We start from the raw sequence: 24,029 nt of genomic DNA on the forward strand, positions 1-24,029 counted from the left end.
TAAGTATTACAAATCTCCTCTCTTCCTCTTCATTTTATTAAGCTTTATGCGTGTGTGTGCGTGCATGCATGCTCTGACCTCTGTCACATACGCAACTTTACTTTGTAATTTCAGTAGTAGTCACACTTAGAACCTCAGAGCAGGTCAGCAGGTCCTGTTTACTCTCCTGAGAGATGCTTGACATTGGTCAGAGTGCATTAACAGTGGTTTGGTGTGGAAGGCCTGTAATAGCACTCATTGACATTGGACTTGCTGTCAGGGGAAGCATGGGTTTTAGAAGCTGTCATTAGCATTAATTGCCCCTAATGCACCATTATTTTTGACAGTAATGAGCTAAACAGGGAGGTTATTACTCTCAGCAGAAAGACTGCATTTCCTGGCGTTAAAACTTTTTGAGGTGTATGTGGCGTGCAGCACAGGCAAAGGAAGGACTGGTTGATTCACTGTAAAGCAGGCTTAGTGGCATTTAAAGTGGCTAAACAAGTCCCTTTCCTATTATAAAAAGACGAATCCTGCAGTGTTAGTTTGAAGGAAGGAGCAGCTAACCGACAGGGATCCTCCTCTGAACCCTTTACAACAGGGCTTTGGAAAAAGTTACGGTGATTTTTATTTCTCAGCTTGCTCTAAGAGAGTAGCATAAAAAAGCTTTTCTTTTAAATGTTTCCAGAGACCCATTTGCAGTAAGATTTTAGGGGCAGAAGGACTTGTTTTAAATTGTTCCCTATTTAAGAGCAGCATTATGCTTTCTGTGCAACACAGGAAGCTGTAACTTGGGGGGCCTTTTAAAATTAGGGCTGCGAGCAAACCCAAAAGGACTGGAGTTCACTGCAGTTTGCCGTTTCATCATTCCATGTCTGTGTTGTGAATGCTTTTAAGTCTTCCGAACAAACACACAGCCGAATCTTGATTAGCAGGCCTTAGTGACCATGTTATTATTGAAAGCTTATAGTCAGGATTCTGAGTAAAAACCCGCAAGTTGATGGCTTCCTTATTACTATAATTAGGGTACATTGAGGAACCTTATACAACTCTTTAAACATCTGTTTGTGTTTATCCATCTGTTGAAAGGGAGAGCGATTGTTTTTTTAAATTATATTTATTGGGTGGTACTTTTTAATACAAAACTGTTTATAAAGAAGAAAGTATTTTTCACACAGTGTCATTGCTCAGGTAAGCCCTATTAAAAAAAAAAATAGGAGTGGAATATGCATGTAGTTTAAAAATTCAAAGTGTAAGAAAGTATGTAATGAAATATAAAAGCCTTCTCTCATCCCTTCTATCCAGTCTCTCTCCTTTAATAACAGTTAACTGTATTTACTTTGAAAAAGAAGAATGCCCATATCATTGAATTGTATGCACATTCTTTCTTACTTACACAAAAGCAATAATTCTATAAGCAGTTATATTCTTTGCTTTTGTTACAAAGTAGAGGCTCCCAGCTTACCCCTTGGGGTCTCTTCAGCTTCATGGCCTCCCCCTGTTCCCCACCCCCACGCTTCCCTGCCATAATTCAGCCAGTTGCCAGAACTCAGCGACAGGTGATGTTAAATATAATCCTGCCAATCAGTGGCCATGTATTCAAAAGTAGGAGATATATCTCTTATCTGTCCATAGATACCTACCATGTTCTTTTTAATTGCTCCAGAGTAATTTGAAGTGTATGTGAATATCCCATTATTTATTTAACTAGTCTCCTGTTTATGAGAAAAAAAAAAAAACTAGTCTCCTGTCTATGAACATTTAGGTGGGATGATGATTTTAAAAGCACATTTACAGATTAAATGAGTCTGTAAGAGAGTGAGAAGTGAAGAGGGAATCATCTAGTTAATGCTGATGAAGATTGCAGAGTAATTACCTATGAAAGCAGATTATCTTTGTAGCATGGAGTGGTTGCTCAGGTTCTGCCTCCCCCTAAGCTGGAGGCCTGCCTAAGCCCGCCTGCTGCCCGTTTCCCTCCCCATCCAAGGGCTGCCGACTTGGGTCACCGAGCCTCCTGCTGTGCTTCTGTAGCTCTTTGTCCCTCCCGCCACCAAAGCAGCAGCCCGCTCTGTTGTAATTTAGCTTTGCCTGTATGCTTCCCTCTAGGACAGGAAGTGCATCTCGCTGTCTGTCTGTCCCTGCACCTGGGTGCTCCAGATGCTCTTGGGGGTTGTGGGGAAGTGACCTCAGTGGGGTGCCTTGCTAATCAAAGCTCCGTTGACTACTTTGCTTGAGCCTTCCACTCCAGGTTTTCTCCAGATGAAAGTGCTGTCAGTGCCTCTCTGGATTGAGCTTTCTAATAGCAAAGTTGGCTCTGGTTCCGAGCCCTGTATGAGTTGTGAAGCTGTTTGCTCAGCAGAGCACCCAAGAGCCAAAGTAGAGGATTCTAGCTCTCTCCTTGGTGGTTTATTCAACTTGAAGACCAGCGGTTCCCCTCCCCCTTCCATAATTCACCCTGTTGCCTAGATTCAGTAACAAACTATGATGCTAAATATATTTCTGCTAATAGGTGCCTTTGCATTCAAAAGTAGGAGATAATAATATCTTTATGGCCTTTGGTAATAAATCTTTTATTAGGGTTTTCTTTTTTTACTTTTTAAGCAAAACAGAACACCCCCCATTCAAGCTGATAATTGAGGTTATTGTCACAAAATAGTTATTATGGAGGCAGGAGAGAGGCTGTTAAAAAGAATTACTTGATAGCTCTCTTTATCCCTTTTTAGTTTTTCTTCTTTGCCCTTGATTTGAGGCTGTCACACCTTCATAGTATGTTTGAGAAAAATGCTGAAGCTATGTTTCAGTTATTTGCCCAGACTTCTCTTTCTGTTCCTTCATCCTGACTTAGGCTGTAAACCAGTGGATTTGGCAAGGATTACCTTAAGCATTACATTCAAGTTTTTCAAATATTTGAAAGTCTCACAGATATGTTTACACATTAGAAGTGCTTTGGGATTGTGTAATTTGCACATTCTAACATTGATTTTAAATAAAAATTTTAAATAAAAAAGTTCCCCTGAGTAGGCTTTTAGCATGTTTTCTCTTTTGGAAATTTACATTTATTTGAATCTAATTTTTTTTTTTTTTTTTTTTGAATCTAATTTTTTAAAAATTTCTTGTTTAATAGCATTGGCTAGCTCCTCTTTGTGAAAATGTTTATAAGGAGTGTATAGAATTTAAACACTGAAAGAATCAAGAGGGATTGGTTATGCTTGTAACAAACTCCAAATCTCAGTGGCTTAGAATTGAGTACTTGTTAATTTAAATTATTTGAAGGTTACTACTTAAGGACTTTTTACCTCCCCTTTTTTTTTAAAGTACCTGTGAAAAGATCTACTTTGTTTCTTTTCATTTCTTTTTAAATATATACCATTCATCCAAAGCCAAAGAATGGAAGATGGGATAAGAATCAAGGAGTTACTTTTAGGCCTCTGGATTGTAGAGATGGAAATACTACCTAGCTGGGTCAGTTTTACTAAAATTATTGGAGATTTCCTGTCCTAGGATTTTTTTCATGCCTTGACTCACCAGTAAGAGAAAACGCTGGATATGTATGTTGATTACTGGCATATTCACCAGTTGACTTGGCGATTTTCTTCTGTGTTTCACCTTAGCTCAGAGTTAAGATTTCCACTGAAGTTGGCATCACAAATGTTGATCTCTCCACTGTGGATAAGGATCAGAGCATCGCCCCTAAAACAACGCGGTAGGTGGGATGCCTCTTGGGCCCAGGGGGAACCTAGGCTTGAGCTGGGAGGACCATGCCAAGGCCCTGAGGCTCTCCAGCTGTCTTTGCCATGTCGGCAGTGACTCAGCTTGTACTCCAAATTAAAGAGGCTGTTATTCTTCTGGGACTGCACCAGGGGTGCTGCTTGGCATCCAGACAAACTTGGGGTTTGTCTGTATTGGCAATCAGTCCCTGAACAAACTATTAACAGTCCACAATTTGGGAAGGAGCTCACCTCATAATGTAAGTCTGCATCAGACTTATTCCCAAGCACACTATTTAGTTCAGATGATAATTTAAAAAAAAAACAAAAACACTTTATTGATGGAGGAAGCAGTGTATTAATTTATTTTCTGGTGTTATCTGTTTTTCCTCACAGTCTTAAACTTGCTTTTAGGGTCCTCATGGCCACACTCTGTGGCCCACAGTGGGTCTGAAATCAGTTGTATGTCTCATAGGTCCTTAGAGATGAGATGGCAGGTACCCAGTGCTAGGGCTGGGATTCCTTTCCTCCAGTCCATGGAGATCACTGATCAGTCACAGCATTGGTGATTGTGGAACTCAGCATCTCTTTTTGGCATACACTTCTAGGTCACCATTAGTAATTGATCAGAGTTGGTCTGGAACATTGTATGAAGCCCATTTCTTAGTTCTCTTCCAGATCCTTGGTAGAAGACCCATCTAGACCTCTGGGTAGAGTTCAGACCTCAAGTTTACTCAACTGGGGTGTCTGTAAATACCACAAAAATGAGGGGGACCCTCAAGGTCATTTTGAAAATGAGATGTTAGCCAGAGACTAGAAGCCAGGCATTCATTCCTTTTAAGTCATGTGAAAGGGCTAGGCTTTCTGTCTCTGGCTTGGATATTTTTATAGTGACATTAGAAATGAGAGCATTGTTTAGAGCCCACTGAAATGATGTCTGTAAGAGTGCTTTCCAGAGTTCAATGCTCTATATAGATGAAGAGTTGGTATTACTCACAAGTAAATAAGCAGGAAATATGGCCAGTTGTGAGCTCTATAACCATTTGGATTGTTTTTTTTATCCCCCAGCCATCCTAACCTAAAATCCCAGGGAATAGCTGAGAAAAAAGTTTTCTCATCACTCCTGCCTTTGGGGAAAATGACCTTTTAAAGCTCAATTTCAGGCAGAAAAATAAATTGAAACAGTGTGAAAGGAAAAAAAATGCAGCATTAAAAAAAGAAAAAGCTGTCAGTAGCCCTCATTCTTTTGCATCTTCCACCTCCTGGTCTTCCAACCATGCTCACATACGCTGCTAATGTCCATCCTGTTAATTTTTTTTTTATTTTTTTAATCTTTGTGGTTCTGCTAGCCCAGCTTTCCAGTTCGCCCAGGAGCCTCCAGTGGGGCGTGTGAGTCTCTCTGGTGCCTGGCTTGGTTGAATCCTTAGATCCTTGAAGTGAAAGCCTGGAGACTCACACATAGCATTTTCCCCAGACCCTGATGGAAGTTGATTCTGTGCTTTTTTCCGTCTCAGCTTTATCAGTCCCGTTTGCCCTCAGGCCGTAGACAGTTCTCCGCTCTGTCGACCCCAGAAATGTTACAACTGAGAGACAGAGTTGGGAGAGAGAGGATTAGGCAGTGAAGCGAAGTTGGTCTCCTTCCCTCTGTTCTCAGAGATCTGTAGATCCTCTCTGAAGACTTACCATATAAATGTCTCTTTCAGGGTGACCTACCCAGCCAAAGCCAAGGGCACATTCATCGCGGACAGCCACCAGAACTTTGCCTTATTCTTCCAGCTGGTAGATGTGAACACTGGCGCTGAACTCACCCCTCACCAGGTCAGGAAAAAGCCCAGACAGTTCTCTTGTCCTGAAACCTTGATGTACACGATAGTTGTGTGGACGTGGTATTTAACACCGAGTCGAGAAAATTTTGAATTCCTGCTTTCAGGTCTTGACTCTGAAACCTCACAGTCCATCAGGTTTTCCCCTGTGACACTTTGCCCCTTTCATACTGGGTGTAACCCTGAACCTGGAATGCACTTTCCTTTTAGAGATTAGCTGGTGTAGAAAGATATATTTAAGGCAGATTAGCATTTAATTGAAGCTTTTTTCTTTCTGACTATAATAAAAACATATATTGAAATAATTTTGAAAAAAGGAAAACTTAGGCAGTGTACCCAGAGTATGTTTTGCTCTGACCAAAGCAGATTTTCTATTTTGTAAGAATCTGAAAACTAGCACTTTTTTTTTTTTTGGAGCCCCCCAGTTGGAAGTTCAGAGTCTTAACCACTAGACCAACAGGGAAGTCCCAAAACAGCACTTTTTAACTTGTGCCTACTAAGTATGATGAAAGCAATAGGCTTCAGTTTTGTCTTCCATATGTAAAATAATGATTATTATTGAAAAGATTCTCAAACCATATCTTTTTCCCGGAGAATCTGATATGGCTTTTGTCCTCTCAGACTCCCTCCTTTCCTGCCTCTGTCTTCCCACTTGATTGGGAATAGCTGTTCTGTGCACTGCCTCATCCACGGTTGTATTGTAAAGAGAAATCCCTGAAATACTTTGAGCGTGGAAAAATAGGAAAGAACCTGGACCCTAGTGTCCTTGGCTTAGGTACTTTGTAGTAGTCCTTGATTTTGAGCTAGCAGACCTAAATCCACGCAGAGAGGCAGTGTCAGAACAGACCATGCAGGTGAGTGATTTACTTGGAAACCTCTTTGCTTTCTGTTTCTCCTGGCTGCAGCTGCTGCACTTGGCACCACCGTCCCCGCCCTTCTCGGCTTCTCTCCCCTCCACCCCGTCTCCAGAGAGCTAGGTCAGCCCCACTTAGCCGTGACTATCGTTTCAACTCCGTAGCATCTCCCAGGTCCTCCTCAAAATGACACTTGCCAATGAAAGCCGAAGAGAAGAAAGAATATGAAGAGAAGTCATCATTATACAAGACAAAATTGGTGGGATTAGGATTAGTGCAGGAGGAGCTAGTGAGGAAGTAAAACTTTAACTGAAGACTTGTCTCATCCAAGATCCTAGAAAGCCTGGTGTACAGACCTCCTAGGTAGAGATGGCATTTTGCGGGTGAGCCTGGCTGCTTGCCTGTGCTTGGCTGTGACAGGAGGAAGATCATGCATCCAGGCTCCTAAATCCCATTCTTGGCCACAATCGCAGGAACCAGGAGGCTTCACAACTCTGGGTCTCTTTCCCTGAATACTTTGATGGTTGTTGTCTGTTGCCCAGCTGTAGAGTAATGAATGAGATTTAGATTTTTTTCTTGTGGATCCAGCACTAGCTCTGTGGCCACAGCAACTCATTTAATCCTCCGTGCCTTATGATCTGTAAAATGGAACCAGTCTACCGGCTTTGTTGAATTCTTTATTTGGAAACTTGTGAAAGCAAAGCTGAGTGAATATTAAGTTTTGCTGCATCTTATGTGCAGAAACCTTAGTTTCTTATGCCATTGGGGGGATAATGTGATTAGATTTATATCATCATGTTGATAAATGTTTGTTGACTAGATAGTGTATAGCAGGTACTATGCTAAATGCATTGTGTACTTTATTGTGAGTCTTCATACGGATACAACACGTGTAGAAGTTAAATCTGTCTTAAAGCTGAAGAAATCAAGGCTCAAGGAGGTTAAATAACTTGCTTAGCTCTTAAGTAGTGAAATCAGATCTGCCTGTCTTCAAGCCTGGGTTCTCTCTGACACTGGGCTGCCCTGCATGATGAGAACTCTGCCTTGCTATCCATCCCCATGCCTCCTCTCCTAAATCTTTAGCTGGAGGCACTAGGAAATTGAAAATGGGCTTCTTACAGTTTCACCTCATTTCCCTTCTTTTCACCCTCTAGTGAAGAAGTTAATTGGGCAGCAAAAGGCTGGCAGGAAGAGGAAATTACAGCCTCAGCAAAGGGCTTAAATCATTCACAAACTGGGCATTCGGCCTACGAGTCGTTGAGATTTGGCCGGACCCCTAAGTTAAATTTCTTGTACTCGCAAAAAGTACTCTGATCTCAGAGCTATAAGTAGGGTGGGGTGGCTGTTCCTCCTGCTTTCTCAGACAAGCCTGGCTGACCCCAGAATTCCCACTGGGACAGAAGAGCGGACAGCCTGCTGCCTCAGGGATTTGGGCCCGGAGGGAGTTTTGAAATCATCAGATGAAAAGTTGCATTATTATTCCATCCAGACATTTGTCCGACTCCACAACCAGAAGACTGGCCAGGAAGTGGTGTTTGTCGCAGAGCCGGACAGCAAGAATGTGTACAAGTTTGAACTGGACACCTCTGAGAGAAAGCTCGAATTTGACTCTGCATCTGGCACCTACACTCTCTACTTGATCATCGGAGATGCAACTTTGAAGAACCCAATCCTGTGGAATGTGGTATGTGCCTCCTTGTATGTTCACCCAGACAGGAGTGGCCATGCCGCAATCAGACAAAGATGGCCCCGCTCCAGGGTGTGGGCTCTCTACCCAGGCCTCTCCCGTGCCACCCAGAGGCCCATAAATAAGTCCACATCATGCTGGTCCCATTAGTAGTCTTAGGGGCGTGCACATGGCCTGGCTTGCATGTCATAGGGGCTTCATAAATAGTGATTGAGTGAATGAATGAATTATATAGATTTGCCCTAATGGGTTCTAGCACATTTCTTTAAAAGTTGTTGTACTTGAAGAAGATTTTCATATTACAGGCAAAAACACTGCAGGGGATACACAGATATAAGAGATAAAGGCTCTAGCTTTTGAGGTACAGTGTGCCCTTGCAGGGTAGGCTGGGGAGGGGCCTGAGATTTGAAATCCAGTTCCAATTCACTATGGTGTGGACTAATGAATTGCAGGCTATTCTAATAACCATCTGGGATAACCAGGATAAACTAATAGCCTTCATCTGCATGGTGTGTTCATGGTGTACGTGGTGCATTTCACTTACATAACTCACTTTGGGCTGGTGGGGTGAGAGGAGAGTTCTTAAAAGACATGACATTTGAGCCAAGGGTTGAAGAATTGCCGGGGTTTTTCAGGATTGTATCCGAGGGGCTGTTGGATGATCACTGGGGGACAGCCTCCAGGAAAGTTTGAGGTGCTTTCAGTGAGATATGAGTGGGTCCGCTTTGCTGGAGCACCTGAATCTGGTCAAGGGCAGGAGGCAGTGAGGTGGGGAAGGTCGCAGAGGCCAGACTCCAGGCCTTGAATGGTGGGTGGCTCCCTGTGCAAGACAAAGGGGCAGCTGCATTTTCTTGTGTTGTATTCAAAGCTCCTTTTCTTCTCGGATTTTGGGCTGCTTTTTGTATGAGAGCACATTTTCATTTCTTTTTCTTTTTTTTCTTTGTCTGAGACTAAATTATACTTCCCCAGGAGCAGTTTCTGATTGCTACTGTAACAGCCTGAGTACCAACTGGGATTTTTGTATTAAGCAGCTCTGTGGGGCTCACCAGACCAGTAGAAAATTGGAACTCTTGCTCTAAAAAGCATTTTCAACAAATACTTATTTTGTTCTTGAAATTTTTACTGCCTCAATTTGTTGGCTAATGGCTCAGAAGTGATTGGACTACTTGGAGCTCCTTTCAGTCACAGTCCTGGATGGGAGTTGGGAGATACTGTCCTGCTGATGAGTTTCACCCCCTTCTCTGCCCCTGGGCCTTTCATCGCTGCTTTTGTTGTTTTAGGCTGATGTGGTCATCAGGTTCCCTGAAGATGATGTTCCATCAACTGTCCTGTCCAAGAACATTTTCACCCCCAAACAGGAAATTCAGGTACATCCCAAAGGGCTTTTTCACTAAACACAGAGGAGAAATGGACACATGAGAGAGGGCAGCAGAGCCCCAGATACTGGCTGTGGTCCCCTTTTTAACCTGTTTATATGATATGTTGTAGCTTGGTCTTTGCCACCCTGTGGATCAGGCAGGGCAAATATCAGCCCCATCATGTAGCTTAAAAAAACAGGCTCAGATTGCCTGCTGGCCATTTCCCAGAAAGCAGATAGCTAGAGACAAAATCAGAACCTGAGTCTGTTTTTCCTAAACATGCAGGAGGTTCAGTCCTCAGATCACTGCTTGAAGCCACAGCACAGATGGGTCTGGCTTTGCTCTTCCGTGTTCTTGCATAGACCAGGGCCGATGGGGCCCACAGGTGGGCAGCTCAACTGGAGCACAGGGCTTTCATCCCCTAGGCCAGCCCTTGCTCTCTCCTGGGATTCACCTTCCTTGCACACAAATATTAGAAATCCCTGTCCAGCCCAGTAGATGGGACTGTTGTGAGGCTCAAATAGTTCCCAGATAAGGAAGGAATAGCTTTGAAAAGTTTCTAAAGCAGTGTACAAAATGAGCACAATAATTGTTAAAGTAGTTGGAGCCCTGGTTAAGGAAACTGAGTGGATCCACTCAGTGGACTGTTTTAGAGTCCTCAGAAATGATTATACTGCAGTAACAGGGAAATTCAACATCTGAAATAATGTTGAAGTGTTCCAAGCAGACTACTGACTCTTACTCCACTGTTAGAAAAAGACCAAGGGCCCAAAAGGTAGAGTAGTAGGATTCTTTTTAAAATTCCTCCTGATGTTGCTATAGCAGCATTTAAGAATGTAGAATGCAGTTAAACACTTTAAGGTATAACCATGATGACAAAGAGTGCTGACTGATTTTGTAGGGTGGGGTAGGCAGCAGGAGCTGCACCAGGCCATGTTAGAAGTCCCTTCTTGGCAGTGGCAGCAAAGAGGAGCTGAGGTTAAAAATTTGGGAATAGGAGTCTCACATGGAGCTGCCTTGTCATGGAGCTGGGTTGGCTGGACATTGGCAAGCAAGAAAATTTCAAAATACACCAGTTAGCTAACTTAAGTCAGTTAGCAAAATAGGATGACACCACCCTGGGAACCCAGAAACATTGTGAAATCCATCGTCTTGCATGGGATGTGTCACCCCAGCCATCCAGATGCTTGGGTACCATTTTTGTTACCAGGCGGATGCCGCTTAATAGGTTGCATCCTCTAGCCTCTAAATGGCAATGCATTTTGGAAGGGAAAAGAGACTTGGGCAGTCGTAAGCTGGGACTGGTGTAATGTCCCTGGAAGGAGACCAGTGGGAGCAGAAGCCAGTGTTGGGAAGAGGGAAAAGGCTAACTGGGTGCCCATGGCCAGGAAGTCTCAGCCTCTGGGAGGCATTTCCTTCTCTTGACTGTCATGGGGGTTTCGGCTCCTGGTATACATGGCAGCCCCCGCTGGGAAGAGCACACGGTAGAATATTCCTGGTGTGTCTTCTTTTGGCAGCACCTGTTCCGCGAGCCTGAGAAGAGGCCCCCCACAGTGGTGTCCAATACATTCACCGCCCTGATCCTCTCGCCCCTGCTCCTGCTCTTTGCTCTGGTGAGTTGCTGTTTTAGCATGGGCAGCGTGTGTCTGGCGCCAGACTCCACAGATGTAGCCGTTCCAAAGGAGACTTTATGCTCTGGCCTCAGCACAGCTCCAAAGGGGTCCAGCAACTGTGACCCAAACCGATGGTCCAAAAATTTTAGAATAAATAAAATTACCTACTATAGGGGAGCTGCCAAAAAAGCTGATCCCTTAACAAGGGGAATGAGAAAGTACTGGTAGCCATTATAAATGGTCAAAATATGGACACGGATGCTCCGTACGAATGTTCAGATGAAGCCAAGTGTGAAAAAGCAAGACCTGATGCTGATAGCGGTAGAAAAAATGAGTACAGAGGCTGTGCATTTCAACACTCTTTGGAGCACAAAACTATAAACAACCTAAAGTCCTCATAAAAGCAAGTGTTAAATAAATTATGGTACATCCACACAATGGAATAATATGTAGCTCGTTAAAACAATGGATAAATTTATGTACTTGTCAACTGATATGACAAGGTTGTTAAAAACGTCCTATTGAGTGAAGAAGGCAAGTGGTAGGATAGGGTGTTTAGTATCATCTTCTATGTTTAAAAACCTTAAAAAGGCATTAACTATTGGTGTTAGTCACCTCTAAGGCAACCCACTCCAGTTTTCTTGCCTGGAGAATTCCATGGACAGAGGAGCCTGGCGGGCTACAGTCGGTGGGGTCACAAAGAGTCGGACACGACTGAGTGACTAATACTATACTAAGGAGAAGGCCTTTTAGGGAGTATAGAGGAAGGACATTCTTACCATTTTAACATGCTATTTTAATATTTTTTTTTAACCATCTCTTTTTCCCCTTGTCTCTTTAAAAACTATAAACATAGATGCAGATCCTTCAAGTTCAGAGAATTTTGAGAACCATATGGAAAACTCATTAGATCTTACTTTTGGAAAATTGCTGATGTTCCTAATGGTCTGATTTTAATAAAAGAATTATTTCTCAGTCAAAATCTGAAAGGCATGCCACAGGCTTTCAGAAACCGATCCTAGGCACCTGTTACTTTGAATGATCAGAATTTCAAAAGGCAAAGAACCCATAGTGTGAGCGCACCTCCTCCCAGCTGCCAGTGGGTTTATCATACCAAAACTTAGAGACATTAGCAGGGATGCCAGTTACTTCATCATCAATACAGTTTTGGACCTTTCAGTTTCATGGTTTCACCTGTTTTAAAATAGAAAAGTTTGCTGTCATTAAAAATGATTTTCAAGCACTTTTGTGAACAGGTGTTGGAATGCCTTTCTAAAGAAAAAAAGGGAATGGTTTTTCCTTAGGACTAAGAATAGGGTGGTTGTCACTAGGAGAAATTCCCTGTCCTTCTAGTCTGTATGAATTTTGAAGCCCTTAGGGCTGTTTTTTTCGATTAGCATGGCACAGTGTGGGTTGCCTCCCTTTCAAATTCTAATGTCTTCTTAATTTATTTCTCCCCATCTTTCAGTGGATCCGGATTGGTGCCAATGTCTCCAACTTCACTTTTGCTCCCAGCACAATTGTCTTTCACCTGGGACATGCTGGTAAGCGCCCCAGGCTGCTAATTCCATTTAACCTCCTTTGACATTTTTCCTGCCCACGCAAAAGCCCTGTTAAGTAGACCCACAACCTATTAACTATAATGACTTAATAGCATAACATTTCCCTCTTCCTCCTGGCCTTTTACGACAGTTAATATGATGATAAACCTGTTTGGCCCATCAGCTCAGAACAGCTGTCATCATATCGGGTTTCATTGTATGAAGCTGCCATTGGCAGGCCATTTTACCCTCAGTTAATAGCTCTGTTCATTTCCAGAGATTACTCACTTATCGCGTCTTTACGTTGAGCCATCTTCCTGGATGGAGAGCATTAATGCAGTTTCCAAAGGTTATCTTCCCCCACCATATCGATCTTCACATTTGCTGGCGGCTGTGTCCGGACAGTAATAGAAAACAGTCCTTTCCACAATCAAACACGCTGTCCTGCATTGTCCTCTAGAGAACTTAGGACTGAAACGTTACAAGACAGTAAATTCACAGATTAGTTAAGCGTTTCAGAAACTTTTTGACATTATTGGATTGGTGGCCCCTGCATTTCACCAAGACCTCAATATTCTTTTCTGATTTCTTTGACTTCTGTAGGAGCCCTCCTGTACGTTTCTGTAGTGTTCAAATTCCACAGGGGTCCATAGATGAACCCCTTGAAACTCTCAGCATATGTGTATCTCTGTTTTCCTGGGGAAAGAGAGAGTCTGTTTCTTTGATCAAAATTCTAACAGTGGTCCGTGACCTCAAAAATGGCTAAGAACCCCAGCTGTAGTTCATGCGTCATCCTTCTGGGCAAAATTGACAGGATGACCTTTCTCTGCAGCCCAGTTACTGAATTTGAGTGATAGCCCTCCCTGGTCAGGGAGAACAAAGCTTGAATATAAATTTGTTTAGAGCCATGACTTGTGCCAGAGTGCTTTTTGTGCACATTCCCTCATTTGACTCATCACAACCCTGATGGGGGTGACCAGGGCAGGAGTTATGATCCTGGTTTGACGGGTGAGAGAATTTCAGCTCAGAGAAATTAAGTGTCTGTGAAGGGCAGAGGCTGGGTCAGAACCCAGGGTTCTCAGTGCCCAGACCTGAGCTGCTTTTTTTTTTTTTTAATATGGACCATTTTTAAAGGCTTTATTGAATGTGTTACATACAACACTGCTTGCGTTGTTTATGTACTGGTCTTTCGGCCATGAGCCATGTGGGATCCTAGCTCCCTAATCAGGAATCGAACCCGCTCCACCTGCTTTGGGAGGTGACGTCTTAACCACTGGACCACCAGGGAAGTCCCTGGACCTGATCCCTTTGGACTAAATCCTCCTCCTCTCTTCCTTGCTTCCTTCCTAGTCTCAGTGGCAAATTAGCCTTAATTTTTCCCCCCTATTTGTTACTTTTAGTAAAAAGGAAAAGGATTTATTTCTTTAATCCTGAGGGCTTTGATTCAGAATTTGAAAGATCAGCAGAATCCCAAATGATTAGGTTGGCCCAAAAGTTCATTGGAGGTTTTCTAGACGATGGTACAGAAAAATCCGAATGAACTTTTGGCCAACCCAATATAACCTGACAGCAACTTTAAAAAACAAATAGAAAACCGTCATTTAAGAACGAAGATGCAAAAACGTGGAACCAGATCACTGAGATCTGGTTCTTACCTCCAAATTTCTTGGCAGCCAAGACTGAGAAGCAAGTATATTGAGTTACGTATTTTCTGGCATCAGAGGAAAGGAGTAAAACCAGCTGGTCTATAAATACAAACCTTTTCGGGCTCCGCAGTTACTGGCTTCTAGTTAGTTGTCTTCTGCCCTGGGCAATGTCACTATTTGATTCAATTGGTTCTAATGACGCCTGTCCTTATAGCTATGCTGGGACTCATGTATGTCTACTGGACACAGCTCAACATGTTCCAGACCCTGAAGTACCTGGCCATCTTAGGCAGTGTGACGTTTCTGGCTGGCAATCGGATGCTGGCCCAGCAGGCAATCAAGAGGTAAGGTTGGGGGCAGGTCAGGGGCCCAGAGTGGACTAGAAATAGTTTTGTCAGCTCCAGCCACCCAGCTCTTTGAACCAACAGTATGTGGTGAAAAGATTCATATCCTGAGGGGCCTTTGTGACACCTCAATCCAGCCTGAAACAGAAGCCTTTTAAATCAGAAACGAGTTGTGATGATAAGCTTTAAATATATTAAAACCACAACAGTTTATGCCCTGACATATTAGAATGAGAGAAGAAAATAATTGCTTCATGAAGATGAAAGTGAATCAGGACAGGCGGCAGAAGATTGTAGTTTAAGTGCTGGCTGTGTAACCATTTTCTGCTCTGCCGCCACAGAGAATCCTTCTCCACGCTTCTCCTGTGCCCCAGAGAGGGACTTCTCTGTAACCCCAACAGCCTTCCCGAGCTTTTCCTCCTAAGCATGAGGTCTGTGCTCTTCCCCCCCAGAAACAGCGTTGGGCTTTACAGAGGCCCCTGGCAGGGAGCACTGCTCAGGGGCCCTCATCATGTCCCCGAGAACCAGACAACTTCGGTTCACATGAAGGGTCTGGGCCCAAGGTGATGGCAGCTGGCTGGCAGCTTGACTTTCGAACCTGGATTAGAAGTAAATTTAAATGTCACATTGGTGTTTCTCATTGATTTGACTTTATTAGAACTTGGGTGATTTCAGCCACGTAAAGGTCAATAGGAAAAGGTCAGAATTGCTTTCACCTTTGGAAGTTAACATTTTCAGACGTGCCCTGCATTCTCCTCTCCAGGACTCTTGCTAGAAGAATGTAACTTAGTACCCTCAGTGTACCCTCAGTGCAGCTGCTGGTTAAGGTGGGCAGATCAACAGAGTGGCTTTCTCAGAGACCATATGCGTGGGAGAGCCACATGTCTCCTTCCTGCCCGGCCCAGGGTGCTCCCTGCCTCTCCTGGGGTTGCCTGCATTCTTGGGGCTTCCCAGAGCACCAGCAGTGGCAGCTGGTTTCTCAGCCCCTCCAGCAGCCTTAACTTGGCAGCTCTGTGCTGCATCTGAGAGATCCAGGGGCTCAGCTGTTTTCTCTCAGCAGAGCCCCGTTCTCTCAGAGCAGCCCGTCTAGACCCCGGGAGCCAAAAGGCTGTCCTCTGCCGAGCTCTCTCATTTCTGGAAGTTGCTCAGACAAGACGAACAAGATTGAGGGGAGATGGGAGTGGAAACCATTTGATTTAGATCCCACGCAGCAGGAGTTCCTAATACAGATAAAATAGAGTACATTTTCTGGGGAGGAAGACCATGGTTCTCATGCCCCCTCCATCCTATGTAGAAAGTTACAGCTGTCTGTTTCTCTCTTCATGAGTTCAAGAATCAGGCTGTGCCCCTGGGGAAAGTGGTGACATTAACAGAAGCTCTCGGTTGGTTGTTTGCCATTTCTTTCCTCAGCTGATTTCTCTTCTTACTGTCCTTTCTTGACTCTCAAACCTCTTTCCTTTGGCAGGATCGCTGCAGAGCAGAGCAGTAGATTGGCAAAATATAGGACACTACGGTAAAGATGAGGGGCACTCGGCCCAGGAGCAGGGCCCCTTCTCCCTCTTGCCCACGGCCATGCATGTCAGTTACTTAGCTATTTTCAGCTCACTTCTTCCTCCCCATCCCTCCCTACCTCAGAGCTGAATTCTGAGGCTCTTTCCCCACTTCCCGGACCAGGGCAAAGCCAAAGCCCCCTGAGTTAGCCTAGCTGTGGTAACTTGGCCGCGGAGCAGCCTGGACCTGGCTTTGACTGTAAGGCTTCCTCCTCACTTGTGTCCCACAGGTACTTCATAGACACAGCCCCTCTCTGTTCATAGGAGAGCAGAGTTGAGGAAAAGACTGATGTAACTTTAGGACTTCTTAAAGGGGACCCCTCCCACCCTCCATTCAGGACATCTAAATTCATTAAATGATAGTCCCATGGAAAATCCTGGCACACCTGGTCACTGTTCTAGGCCTTTTTGTAGTAGTATCCTCTGGTTGGGCCAAACAGTGGGGTTTGGTAAGACACTAAATTATGAAGACTGATGGCCACAGATCAAAGCCAGCATCCGAACTCATGTTCCTAGAGCTCAGGATATGGTTCAGGGTTGCTCCTTGTGTGACTAAAATGCCCAGTGAAGTACCACCCGTACTCCCATCTTGTCAAGTCCTTGGATGAGGGTGGAAGTGGAGGCAAGGTGAAAGGAGGGAAGAAGAATGTCTGATGCTTCACTGATCAGCTCCTGTAGTCCAGGGATTGGCAGAAGTTTTCTAGAAAGGGCCAGGTAGTAGTTTAGGCTTTGTAGGCCATGCGGTCTCTGTTATAACTACTGAGCTCTGCCACCATAATGTGAGGACAGCCCAGTCCACATAAACAAACCAGCATGGCCATGTTCCAATGAGACGTTATTTACAGAAACAGGTGGTGGGCTTTATTTGGCCCCTGGGGCACAACGTGTTGACCCCTGAACTAGAACAAAGAGAGGGGAGGTATTTGAGTTTTCAGAGCATGTTCCTCTTTGTCCTCTGCCATGGAGATGACTTTCCCTGCCAAAGCAATGGAACCATCTAATTTTCACTCCTCTGGAAACAGGAGAAATTCACAAGAGCATAGAATATAGAGCCTTTGCACTGATGTGTGAACAGAAGCTGAACCATCTTGTTCTCAACATAGAAAGCAACCATGTTTTGATTTTTTTTTTTTCAGTATTAATTCAAATACAGTAAAATTTACCCTTTTTAGTGTATATTTCTGTGAATCTTGAAAAACGTAGACAATCTTATAGTAAACACTATCTCAACCAAGGTACAAACTTATTTCCACCCTCCAACACGCTCCCATCCATGTCCCTCTGTGGTCTGTCCCTCCCCGCCCTATTCCTCAGCGTTACCCATTTAGTTTTGTCCTGAATTATAGTTGCTCTGTCTGAGATTTGCTTTCAGAACTAGTCCTTTCTGCTGCGTATTGAGCTCTTTAATTCTTTCAGACTAACTGGATTAGGTTTGTTTTTCTTGATTTTTAGATAGTCAACCCTGCACCCTACTACCCCCAAACTGTACTGCCTGAGAAAGAGGAAAGTCGGTTGATCATTTGGACATCTGGGACTTCCTGATGTCCTGATCTTTTATTGGAGAGTCCCTGGTAGCCAAGCGATTTTGATCTGAGGACAGGTATCGGTTTGATCAGGCATAACAGAGGGCTAGCTTCTTAGCCACAGTGGAGGCTTGTGGGCCATCACCCTTTTACCTGTTCTTATTTCATAATTATACTGTCCTCTCTGCATAAATTATTTCAGAGCACACTTTTTTGCCTGAGCCATGTGGCTTGTGGGATCTTCGTTCCCTGATCAGGGATTGAACCCATGCCCCCTGTAGTGAAAGTGAGGAGTCCTAACCACTGTACCAGGGAATTCCTGGGACACATACATTTTGATGTACCTGGGAACCTCTGAATGTTGGCACAGAATTAGGGGCACTCAGGATGAGTTCCACGCCTGTGCACGTGTGCCTCTTGGGACTGTTGGTTACTTGGTTTGGAGCATGCCATTCTGCAAGACCTGCTTGTCATCGCATCAGCCCTCACCACTGGGGACAGCTGCCTGTGAGGAGAGCATGTGTGTGGGCCCCTCGCCTCTGCTCACCCGCACCGTCAGATCACCTGGGTGCTGTCCCCCTCTGGTTGCACAGTATCTATCTAAATGATCATTTTCCTTCTTGTCTTTCCCTGTCACTTCTTGAAGTCTAGGGGAGGCTAAAGAGATTTATTGAGATTTAGATTTAATTTTTTTCTGTGAAGTTTAGACATCCAGTCTGATCATTGACAAGAACATGACCACATGGCAGGAATATGGTGCAGATTTCTGTACCAAAAGGTCAGGATGTCGTCGTCCAAGCTACATGAGGGCCATGTGTTGTTTGGCGGACCCAGAGTCTGGGAAGTTGAAGATGAGTATTCTTTAAACCCTTCATCTAGTTGAAATGTACACTGCCCTTTTGGCCTTACACTGTGAGAGGTGTGCCTGGAATTAATTACCTCATCTTGTGTTTTCACATATCACGCTTACTAAGGTATCATCAGGTGTGTTTCATTGTTTATTTAAGTTGTCATCAGCTTTAGTTTGAGCTGTCTTTCATTTTTTGTGAAATGAGATGGGGCATAAATAAATAGGACTAATAGATGAATGATCATTCCCTTACAAATGGGATCTCATAGTGGGAGAGGACCTTGGTTTCTCTGTTGTCACCAAGTTAGGAGCTGTAACAGTGAGTTGGAATCTTTGATAATTTTGTGTTTGTCTCCATTTTCTTTCAGAACAGCACATTAGTTCCAGAAAGAGGAAGGAAGTTCTGAAAGCTGAAGTGAATATTGGTAAAAGGAGTTAAGGACAGTTCACAATTTGAAAAGAGGAATGAAAAACCCTTTATTTAAAAAGAAGAAAGTCAAAATTGGGGTTGTACTTTTGCTTGTTTTTCTATGTCCTCAGCACAGAGCGGATACCCAGATACTGTTTCTTTGGCACGGTGCCCTAGCAAGATGCTGTGAATATTCTAACTTACCCACTTGTTGCATTGAAAAGTTGAAATCTGTAATTAATCTGTTAATCGAATAAAGAGAATAACAGGAACGAAGACCTGAGATGTTTTTTTTGGTACTTTGGGGCTGGTGGGGTGTCCGGGACACATGACATGAGGCCTTAGTTGGAAAGTATGTTTGACATGATGGCGGGGTGATTCTCCAGGACCATTTACATTGGTCCTTCTCACTGTTTTCCTAACAGAACTGAGAATTGCCTAGAAAAGCCAGTATCCTTTCTTCATGTCCAGCACTGGGTACCAACTATGCCCTGTTGATATCTGAAGGCCCCTCTGCTTTTGCCTTCTGGAAAGTTTGGTCTTGGCATGCAGTGGGGAAGGGAAGGGATTATCTTGAAAGAAGGCTGAGCCTATGAGCCATCTTAGGTGCTGAGAGGGACACACGCATCTTGGAAATGCCCCATTGGAGCTGTGCCCAGGACCACCATTACACAGAGGTCATATGGTATCACCTAGGAAAATAGTACTGAATTGTGTGTTCCAAGTGTGCAAACTTCAGTGTTGGTCAAGCCTACTTCACCACAGGGTGAAGGACTTTGGGCAAGTGGCTTAATGTCGCCAAGTTTCCTTTTTTTTCCTTCTGTAAAAGATAATGACAGTACCTTCTCACTTGACTGAAGGAGTTTCATGCATCTGAAATCTTGGCCTAGTGCTTGGCATCTATCCTAACTGGCCCATAGTTACACACTTGGACTCATTGCCTTTACTTCCATTAACTGAAAATAATAGGAGACTTCCCTGGTGGTCCAGTGGTTGGGCCTCTGCACTCCCAGTACAGGGGGCCCAGGTTCGATCCCTGGTCAGGGAACTAAGATCCCACATTACTGCAACTAAGCCCAAGCACTGCAACTTCTGAGCCTGTGCATTGCAACTGGAGAAGTCTGCAAGCTGCAGCGAAGACTCAGCACAGCCTAAATAAATAAATAAACATAGTAAAAGGTAACTTGAAATACAGGTAATCCTCAGAGTACTGAGTTTGGGGTGGGGGTAGAAATGATTTTAATCAGATTGCTTTCCAACTTAGCTGGACTTCGCTACAGTGAGGAAATGGGGATTTTGATTGGGGAGAGAGGAAAGGCGATTTGGGAACTCTGGGCTAGTTCTGAATGGGATTCTGCAGGGGAGAGGCCCATATGGGCAATTACAGGGCTGCCTCTAAGATGGAAAAGTGAGCTCACCTTTCCCAGAAGTTGCAAACTGGTGACCCATGTTTTATTTGATCCATAATTTTTTTTAAATTGAGTCAGTTGATAACATTCACAAATTGAGAAAATTCATATAAAATTCCAGGTCTAGGGTTTAGGATTCTCTGGAAAAAGAGAATCAGAGCTGGCAGCATTGGGCTTGCTTTCCGAATGGCAACAATCAGCTGAAGCTGAATAGCTCTTGCCTTTGAGTGGGGCCTGTACTCTCCAGTCAGCCATAGTCCCACCCCACCCCAACCTGGCCCCAGATGGTGTCAGTTCCACCTATCCTGGTCCTGTTCCTCTCACCAGCTTCATGTGATTGGTACCTGCCTGGCTGCTGTAGATGTATGACTTGGAGACCCACTCTGATGGGAAAAGGTCATGTTGGTTTCCCAAACTGTTCAGTCATTCAATTGTGTCCAACTCTTTGCGACCCCTTGGACTGCAGCACGCGAGGCTTCCACGTCCTTCACTATCTCCTGGAGTTTGCGCAAACTCACGCCCCTTGAATCAGTGATGCCATCCAACCATCTGTTGTCCCCTTCTCTTGCCCTCAATCTTTCCCAGCATCAGGGTCTTATTCATATGAGTCAGTTCTTTGCATCAGGTGGCCAAAGTATTAGAGCTTCAGCTTCAGCATCAGTCCTTCCAATGAATATTCAGGACCGATTTCCTTTAGGATGGACTGGTTGGATCTCCTTGCTGTCCAAGTGGTGTCTCCTAGTGTCCCTACTTAAAGATGCTGGGACCTCAACGGCTCAGAGTGGTGGGGAAGCGGGGAGAGCAGGAGAGCCTACCCACCGGGGAGTTTCACACTGAAACCAGACATGTACAGTTCCGGAAGACACTGATTGAAGCCTGCTGGACAGAGGTGTAGAGCTAGGGCAGTAGGACCTGAGAACAGAAATATAGTGGATGGAGGGGAGGAGGTAAGGAAACAGCTGTCTGGAAAAGGGGCTGGCAGGGCTCAGGGGTGCCGTGACTGGCTTGGGGCTGGTCTGCAGACCCAGAGGAGCTGGAGAATAAAGCACAGCAGAGGAACTTCCCTGGTGACTCAGTGATTGGGAGCCTGCCAGCCAGTGCAGAGGACAATGGTTCAATCCCTGGCCCCACATGCGGCGGAGCAGTTAAGCCGGTGTACCACAGCTACTGAAGCTCACCGCCCCTAGAGCCTGTACTCTGCAACAAGAGAAGCCCCCGCAATGAGAAATTTACGCACTGCAGCTAGGGAGTAGCCCCTGCTTGCTGCAACTAGAGAAAGCCTGTGTGCAGTAACAAACACCCCGCGTAGCCATCAATAAATAACTTTAAAAAAAGCATAGCAGACATCTGCTACATGCCGGGTTCTGGGCTTGGTTGAGCTGTGGCTGTGAGCAAGATGGATGCCTTCTCTGCCCTCAGTTCACTTATATCCCAGAGGGGACAGGGGAAAGGGAGCAGAGTGAGCACAAATCTGAAAAGGAATTTTTATCTAGAGGGGTTGGGAAGGCTAAGCTGACAATGAAAGGAGTCGTCTTTGCAGAGCTGGGGAAGAACATTCTAGGCAAAGAAGCAACTTAGGCAAAGGCTCTGAAAGCAGGGCAGTGTAAACAGGGCAGAGTTAGCAAGGAAAAGCGTATCCTTGGAAGTTAGAACAAATACAGGGTATTTTTTAATTGATTCATTTTAATTGGAGGATAATTACTTTACAATATTTTGATGGTTTTTGCCGTACATCGACAAGAATCAGCCACAGGTATACATGTGTTCCCCCATCCTGAGCCCCCTCCCACCTCCCACCCCACCCCATCCCTCTGGGTTGTCCCAGAGCACCGGCTCTCAGTACCCTGCTTCATGCGTTGAACTGGAACTGGTGATCTGTTTTACGTATGGTAATATACGTGTTCCGATGCTATTCTCTCAAATCATCCTACACTCACCTTCTCCCAGAGTCCGAAAGTCTGTTCTTTACATCTGTGTCTCTTTTGAAAGTAAAGTGAAAGTGAAAGTCACTCAGTCATATCCGACTCTGCGACCCCATGGACTATACAGTCCATGGAATTCTCTAGGCCAGAACACTGGAGTGGGTAGCTTTTCCCTTCTCAGGGGATCTTCCCAGGCCAGGGATCGAATCCAGGTCTCCCACATTGCAGGCGGATTCTTTGTCAGCTGAGCCACATTTTGCTGCCTTGCATATTGGTGAGGTGGATGAAATTGGAGCCTATTATACAGAGTGAAGTAAGTCAGAAAGAGAAACACAGATACTGTGTATTACAATACATATGGAATTTTTAAAAATTCACTTTTGATTGTGCTTGGTCTTTGTTGCCGCTTGCAGGCTTCCTCTAGTTGCAGGGAGTGGGGGCTACTCTTCCTTGCGGTACACAGGCTTCTCTTGTGGAGCGTGGTCTCTAGGTGCATGGGCTTCGGTAGTTTTGGTACGTGGGCTCTAGAGCTTTGGTTCAGTAGTTATGGTGTATAAACTTAGTTGCTCCACACCATGTGGAATCTTCCCGGACTAGGGATCAAACCCGTATCTTAACCACTGGACCACCAGGGAAGTTCCAAATATAGCTTTTAAGGGCTGTGGTAAAGGAGATAGATTTTATTTTAGGACCAACTGCAAGTTTAGGGAACTTGAATTTTGTGCTGGGATGTAGCAGAGGCAGAAACACCTCTTATGCTCTCTTTCTGGTCCTACCCACTGGGAGAAGCCTCTTGACGGCTGCAGGGGAGAGTCCACTTGCTTATAGCCTAGGGATGGATCTGGGCAGACTGCAGTTGAGAACTGGCCTAACTCTTTACAACTTATGACATACACCAGATTTGTTGCTTAAATTATTCACCACCGGCAAAGATTCTTTGCTTGATCAAACTTTAGCCAGGCTCCTGAAATTTCTCCTTCATTATCTGTGCCATTTTTTTTTTTTTTTAAGATCTAGTTTTAGCAAGAATCTTGCTGAGCAGTTTAACCAGACCCTCCTACCTCCATGTCTGATCACGCTGATATATGATCAGAATCCTCACCCTCCACCATCTCCCAGGTGATGTCTCATCTCCCTGGTCTGTCTTCAGCCAGAATCCCCTTACCCCTGATGTATCCTCTTAGTAAGTTTCCACCCACTGAGCCCCACCCTGCTCTTTGGCTACCAGTTGCCAGTGGACCACACTATATTCAGAATTGAGCCCAGTTCTGTATGAGGTTTCTTTCCCCCGATTACAATAGTCTTGAATAAAATCTGTTTTTTCCACTTTAACTGCTGTGAGCTCTGTCTTTCATTTGACATCACAGTAGTGCCTGGACCTGGGCTTCCAAGAGTAGTCGGCACAGCAGGTCAGCATCCAACTGACCTTTCTTTCTTCACCCCACTGGGCCTTAGTTTCCCATCAGTAAAAATGGGATAACACCTCTGAGGGCTTTATAAGGATTAAATGAGGTCACATTCAAAACACACACCAGAGCGTCTGGCACTGACACTGACTCAGAGATAGCTCAGATTAGTATAGACATTACCGTTGTTATTTCCTGTGTGTTGTTAGCAGGGGCCCAGTACGCAGTTTGTACTAGGTCCTACATTTCTTTTCTTTCTTTGTTGGTTGGTTGAAGTCACTTGTTTCCCTGACATTTCCTGAGGGGCCTGGCATCTTGGAACAACACAAGGGCACTGTCCTAGAATCAGGAGTCAGTCCCCAGCTTTGACCCCTCCGAGCTGCTGGACCTGACCTCTTACCTCTGCTC

General features: G+C 44.6%; 1 protein-coding gene across 5 annotated transcripts in view; it reads left to right on the forward strand.

The window, feature by feature from the left end:
- The window catches only part of RPN2 (ribophorin II), a 49,708-nt gene extending 30,552 nt beyond the window's left edge, over positions 1-19,156 (forward strand). For 2 of the 5 annotated variants that reach the window (XM_043883372.1, XM_043883373.1), the window contains exons 10-18: positions 3,591-3,682; positions 5,390-5,504; positions 7,853-8,047; positions 9,331-9,417; positions 10,926-11,021; positions 12,490-12,565; positions 14,423-14,552; positions 16,018-16,065; positions 18,328-18,367. In XM_043883372.1, coding sequence (XP_043739307.1) covers positions 3,591-3,682; positions 5,390-5,504; positions 7,853-8,047; positions 9,331-9,417; positions 10,926-11,021; positions 12,490-12,565; positions 14,423-14,552; positions 16,018-16,065; positions 18,328-18,352 — 864 coding nt within the window. In that variant the 3' untranslated portion in view covers positions 18,353-18,367. Of the gene's footprint in view, positions 1-3,590; positions 3,683-5,389; positions 5,505-7,852; positions 8,048-9,330; positions 9,418-10,925; positions 11,022-12,489; positions 12,566-14,422; positions 14,553-16,017; positions 16,066-18,327; positions 18,368-18,843 lie in introns of those variants that run through there. The other 3 variants (XM_043883375.1, XM_043883376.1, XM_043883374.1) reach the window with 2 other exon arrangements.
- Positions 19,157-24,029: the final 4,873 nt, after the last annotated feature.

The sequence above is a fragment of the Cervus elaphus genome, chromosome 23 (assembly GCF_910594005.1).
Source record: "Cervus elaphus chromosome 23, mCerEla1.1, whole genome shotgun sequence".
Lineage (NCBI taxonomy): Eukaryota > Metazoa > Chordata > Mammalia > Artiodactyla > Cervidae > Cervus > Cervus elaphus.